At 34.5% G+C, this 6,625-nt stretch overlaps 1 protein-coding gene across 1 annotated transcript in view; it reads right to left on the bottom strand.

Moving 5' to 3' along the window:
- Nucleotides 1–2,227: 2,227 nt before the first annotated feature.
- The window catches only part of LOC106663528 (GTP-binding protein GEM), a 20,004-nt gene continuing 15,606 nt past the window's right edge, over nt 2,228–6,625 (bottom strand). Inside the window, exons 2-5 of the mRNA XM_024229871.1 lie at nt 3,845–4,057; nt 3,693–3,769; nt 3,437–3,623; nt 2,228–3,373 (exon numbers count right to left, since the gene is read on the bottom strand). Coding sequence (XP_024085639.1) covers nt 3,111–3,373; nt 3,437–3,623; nt 3,693–3,769; nt 3,845–3,884 — 567 coding nt within the window. The 5' untranslated portion in view covers nt 3,885–4,057 and the 3' untranslated portion in view covers nt 2,228–3,110. The remainder of the gene's footprint in view (nt 3,374–3,436; nt 3,624–3,692; nt 3,770–3,844; nt 4,058–6,625) is intronic.

Raw genomic sequence — 6,625 nt, 5'->3', positions numbered from 1 at the left:
TCTATTTGCTTCTCGGCGACAAATGAAATGGCCACGGAGAGCTTTAGTGAGATATACTTCATTTTAACATTAAATTCACTAGTTTTTAGATAGTTTTTTATCTCAACTAAAAACTTGATTAATTGAAAGGTATTAATTAGTCAAGCGGACCATGAAAGCTAGTGAATTTAATAAGATAAAATGAAATATATCTTCACTAAAGCTCTCCGTTGCTACTAAAAACTAAAATTTAATATAATTTAAATGCTCAATATTAAAAAATCAAGTACAAATATTCAAATTGAAATAGAATAAAACAAATTACATATATCTTTCTAACTGCGAAATAACATCAACATAAAATCTCAGTGCCCTTTTCACCACGAGTGCGCAAACGGGAGAGCGAACCTTTTTTCTTATCGGTTTCCCTTTCTCCCTACTCCTTTCTCTTATCAATCTTCCCTTCCTCTCAAGCTTAATTTTTTGTCCATCATAGAGATAAGAATATTTTTAACGTTGCATTATCATCATTCTTGTATCATGTTGTTTAATTTCCTTGTGACACTGGTACTTCTCTGTACGTAATCGTTAGATTTTCATCCAAGGTTACTTTAAGTTAATTAAGGATTTAGTTGAGATTAAAAAGTCAGTGTCACGAGCGGGATTCGAACCCACGATCTTCGGCTAGATACGCCGCTGCTCTAACACTTGAGCTATCGTGACCTCGATGCACTCGGACACTAACTTCCCGTTTCAACCCGACCTTTTGAATTTTCACTCCTTTTTGTTATTTTTCAAATGTCGTCGAATACAACGTCGGCGACAAACGAAATGGCGTCATTCATTTTTACCTCAACTAAAAACCTTAATTAAGTGAAAGATGTTAATTTGTCAAGCGGACCACGAAACTGAAAGTGAATTTAATAAGTTTAAATGAAGTATACCTTCACTAAAGCTCTCCGTAGCCATTTCATTTGTCGCCGAGAATCAAATAGATTACACTTTTGAAAAATGGCAAAAAGGAGGGAAAATTCAACAGGTGGGGTTCAGATGGGAAGTTAGTGTCCGAGTGGACCGAGGTCACGATAGCTCAAGTGGTAGAGTAGCGGTTCGAATCCCGCTCGTGCCATTGACTTTTTTATCTCAAAGGAAAACCTTAATTAATTGAATGACATTAATTGGTCAAGCGGATCACGCAAAATAGTGAATTTAATTAATTAAAATGCAGTATACTTCACTAAAGCTCTCTGTGCCATTTCATTTGAAAAATGGCAAAAAGGAGGGAAAATTCAAAAGGTGCGGTTCAGATGGGAAGTTAGTGACTGAGTGGGTCGAAGTCACGATAGCTCAAGTGGTAGAGCAGCGGCGTATCTAGCCGAAGATCGTCGGTTCGAATCCCGCTCGTGACACTGACTTTTTTATCTCATCTAAAAACCTTAATTAATTTCATGTGGCATTGACAATTTGTACCGACTACACACCTATATTAAGACCTGATATTACTTGAAAACTTGTCTATTTAAGTTACGAGAAACAATTTCGTCTTTGAAATGTTCATGCGTAATAGATTCTGCCTATATTGTCAGCCTAAAATCGTACGTATGAACGGGATAAATATTACAGTAGATAAAATATTATATTTATTTATTATATCGAAACCAATTACATTTAATTTCTTAAAAAATATAATTACAATTTTATAATGCAAATATACAGTTTCAATATTGATTTATTATAATTTAAATAGTCAAAATTCACTCTGGCCACTGTAAAAACTTTTGACGAAAACAGAAAAAATCGAGTCTCTGCTCTCAAACATTTAATTAATAAAAAATAAAATAAACCATCGCAAAATGTCACATGCTACATTAAAAAATGTATTCTCATTATGTCTATAACACAACACGACACCAATTAAAACGACTATTACACATTTAAAATATTATTTACAAAATAAACGTATTGTCGTACCACTTTGCAAATAAAATCAGAGTTGATTCAGCTAATCAAGTATTTTATTGAATTAATAACTTATATTCGCAAGAGAGAGAATGCTTTACATAGTGTACAAAATTATTTATTTTATTTAATTTTTAGAAAAGGTGTGTTAAATTGTTATAAAATATGCTTTATTTATCAGCATATAAATATTTATTCAGACGAAAAAGAGTTGTTTTGATATTTTAAATCTTTTGAAAATAGGTCATTCTATTAATTACAATCGTGTTAATTGTTAAAATACAAGACGTTTTTTATTTAAAAATAGTTTCTTCAAAACAACAAATTTTTAAGCAGAAAGACAACACGTTTAATTATTTTACAGCCTTGTTATATAATTGTATACATCGTTTCATTCTCTTTAGACTTTTACTTAACCTGAACGCTCAACCAACAATATTATTATTTGTTATAATCAATTAAATATTTAACAATAACTTAAACAATTGAAAAAATTAAAACAATCGTTTATAAAGAATATACATCAAATAGTAAACCAGTTTTTTATATAGTATATCACTCCATCAAATTATTATGTACAAAAGTTGACCGGTTTTTATATGTTAAACATTTAGTTTATAGGGAAGCACATTTAGTTTTTGTTGACTTATTACTAATACTACGAAATATAATTTTGATCTTTTCTTTAAGGAAGATGTTGGATGATTTTAGACAAACATTGTTAGAAATATGGTCCCGGTAAAAGTTATGTTAATGGGAAAGCAAATTCTTTTTTTTATATAAAAATACATCTTACAAAGTATATACTCTTTTAAACTTATCTAACTAAAATATAATTGCGTAAGTAATGTGAATTACTTTTTTTTTAACTGTAGGGACCATGGATTTTTATTTATTTTACCCTGTTTTTATTAAAAAATAAATTATCACAAATTTCTTTTAACTTGGTTTTAACGGTGGGGGAGGGGGAAATGATATAGTTTATCCATAAGTCTTCAATTTTATGAGGCATTATAAATGCCAAATAATGAAAACTTATACAAATTTGTTTTTTGTAAATGAAAATTACGCACAAGTTGGCAGAACTTTAAAAGCCTACAGTTGTAATTTGACACATCCAGGAAGGAAGGGGGAGAGAATGAAGGTTCAATAATGGAAATGGTTTTATGCAGTTATATGACATGCAAATTCTCGCAGTTTTTGAACTTGGAATCTTCTTTTCCAAAGATCCACGTTATCATCTGGCGGGCTTTAAGCGAAGCGCGAAGCATCCCATGGTTATTGTACCAGTGCCTCGTCGTCTCCTTACCTTTGTAAGACTCCTTAAGCCTTATCTGTGTGAGGATGCCGACAAGCAGTTCGTCGACGTTATGGTTAATGCCAACAGACACTTCGATAAATTTCGCCCCGTATGTACAAGCGAGGCATTTGCCATCTGAAATAGAAATTTAATTATATATAAACCACAATTAAAAAAAAAAAAAAAGAATAAACAAACCTTGCGAAGACACTGCACGGCTCCTGGCCAAGTCGACTTTATTCGCGACGAGTATGATGGGCTTGTTCCTTGTTAGAAGCCCGTGCTGAAGTTTGTTGAGAAGCTCTTCAGCTTTTTGGAAAGATGCTTTGTCGACACAGGAATACATGACGAGGTAAAGATCCGCAGGACCTTCATCGCCTTCACACTGAATATCCAATTATTTAAGTTTCAACTATCAATCAAAGTAATAAAAATAAAAAATAAAAGTAAATACCTCAGCATCTGTGATAAATTTCAACTCAGACTCTTCCCCATTCAGCATGACATGAACCGACTGCTGGCTGGGCTCATCTAAAAGTAAAATTTATGAATATTAACAAAAATTGTATAAATTACAGTCCGATAATTGTGTACCATTTTCCGTACCTTTTTGCCTGTCGTAAGCATTGATGCATTCAGAAGTCATAAACTGTGATACTAGTGCTGTTTTTCCGACTCCTGGAAGGCCGAGAGTGGCTACCCTGTAGCTGACGGGCTCAGGAGACGGCACTGGGCTGAGGTTCTGTGGAGGTGGAGTTCCAGCGAGGCTGTTTGATCTCGATCTTTTCTTCCTGAAGGAATCGCCTCTGTTGATTATTCCTGTAAAGAAAGACAAAATCGATTACAGAACAGCGAAATATATTTTCTTTTTCTGGAGTGAGATCACGATAAATGTGATACGACATATATAAATATATGAACAGTTAAATTGGAGTGTTTTTATGAAACCTTGTATTCTCTCTCTCTTTCTCTCTCTCTCTCTCTCTCTCTCTCTCTCTCTCTCTCTCTTTCTCTTAACAATTAACAAAAACTTAAATTTTCTAAAATGTTTAAATTAAAAAAAATTTCACATCCTCTTTTGCTCCTTTTCCTTGCTCTCACCCGATATTATGTTTATCTAGCTGCTTATTACTTACTCTTTTCCTTCCTCTCACTCTCTTTCTCTCTCTCCCTCCTTTCCTCCCTTTCTCACTCACTCTTATACATCACTCTCTTCTCTCTTTCACCTCCATATCTCTCTCTCTCTCTCTCTCTCTCTCTCTCTCTCTCTCTCTCTCTCTCTTTCCCCTTCCATTTCCTTTTCGCTTTCCCCCCTCTCACCCTTCCCCTTCCCTTTCCTTTTTGTCTCCCAAATGTTCAATTTAATTTTTATCCAATTTTTCATTCACTTTTTAAATAGAACCCTTCACTCTCACTCACGCTTAACAATTAAAAAAATTAAAGTTCTCATCTTCTTTTTCTCGCTTTCACCCGATATTTATGCTTTTATAGTTATTACTTTCTTATCTCTCTCTCTCTCTTTCTCTCACTCTCTCTCTCCATCTCCGTTTCCCTTTCCCTTACCCCCTCCATCCCTCTCACTCCCTCTCTCTCCCTCTCACTCTCTCTCTCTCCCCACTTCCCTTTCCTTTTTGCTTTCCCTCTCCCCCTCCCTTTCGCTCTCTCTCTCTCTCTCTCTCCCTCCATCTCCTTTCCCTTTCCCCTCCCCGCCACCTCAAAGCCACACTCCCTTCCGCCCTCCAACCATCCCTCCCACCATCCCTCCCTCTGTTATTTTTTATGTATATGCCCATTTGTCTCCCAAATGCTTAATTTTATTTTTATCCAATTTTTCATTCTCTTTTTAAATAGAACCCTTCACTCTCACTCACGCTTAACAATTAAAAAAATTAAAGTTCTCATCTTCTTTTTCTCACTTTCACCCGATATTTATGCTTTTATAGTTATTACTTTCTTGTCTCTCTCTCTCTCTCTCTCTCTCTCTCTCTCTATCTCTCTCCATCTTCTTTTCCCTTTCCCTTACCCCCTCCATCTCTCTCTCTCTCTCACTCACTCTCTCTCTCTCTCTCTCTCTCTCTCTCTCTCTCTCTCTCCTACCACTTTATGCACCTATTTATGTGTGACTATTTCTATATAATCTATACAGTTTGTCCTAATTAACACTGTGTTTTCAATCGTACTCAATATTATATCGATGTTTGTTTATGTACGAGATCATTATTATTATATATATAACCATTCACTTACACTCTCGCGCGCACTCACTTAAGAAAGATGAAAACTATATTTATAATTATACACATGATATATAAAACAAAAACCTTAGCTTTTCCGTTGTCTTTATTTAATGCTAGTCGGATGTTGTAAAGACTGCGAAATTGGGGGCTTCGATTTCTAAAACGGTCCTTAGGGTCATAATCTAAATATAGGATGTGACTCCAGGCTCACCGGCCGAGAAAGCTCTGTATCACCCGGGAGACCATCGGGACGAAGGGAAATCCTGGCAGGATTCCACCTCCCCGACGTTTCAAATGATGTCTGTGTAATTTCAATTAACTCCCCCGAAAAATCCAGTTCCGCATTCCGACGATGCACTCTGGTACTGTTTAATTGACTAATTTAAAAACCGACCACCATATCAATTAACTCATCCATATGGACTTAAAATTTTTTGATTAAGCTTATTTTCCATTGAAAAAGTCACAAACAATTTTTTGTGTCTGACGAAAGCTTCATTGATGTTTCCATATCTATGTCATACGATGTCTTGATTTCATGCAATTAAAATAATTGATCTATCAAAAGCAAACGTATAAGTTTTACAAAGGTTTACATTATTTGGTTCGTTTTCAAAATTGGCAACATTTGAGCTTTTCCATGTTTAATTTACTCAATTCTCTCTTACTTTTACTTATTTTACTGTTTTTTGTATAACTTTGTACATCTGAATGGACATTTATTTGCAGGCAAACAATGGAAGGCAACGAACCACGGATCAACGTTCTTGCCAATGAGCCCCAGCAGAAAATCATTTTTAATAATTTACTTACTGCGTTTTTAATAAGATTTTTTACCTTGTTGAACATGTATTTCAAGGTTCATTATATACCAGCCCATTCCGTCTGTACCTAGGATAAAAAAATAAAAATACTTTGCCCGATTGTATTAAAGGAGATTATATATATATATTATATATACAGGGTGAATTGCTACTCGTGCTACAAACTTCTCCAGTAGATTCTTCACCCTAAAATGAACAAAAAAGTTCATATTGTCCATGGTCCGATTCTCAACCATTTCAGAGTAATTTCGCTTTTTATCGATTTTGAAAGATATCACGTCCTGGCGTCGGAAAATCGTGATATCTTTTAATCTAAACATTTCTCT

Source organism: Cimex lectularius, unplaced genomic scaffold (assembly GCF_000648675.2).
Source record: "Cimex lectularius strain Harlan isolate CLEC.00 unplaced genomic scaffold, Clec_2.1 scaffold457, whole genome shotgun sequence".
NCBI lineage: Eukaryota > Metazoa > Arthropoda > Insecta > Hemiptera > Cimicidae > Cimex > Cimex lectularius.
The sequence above is the reverse complement of the archived record's forward strand: the minus strand, read 5'-3'. Positions and strand labels throughout refer to the sequence as shown.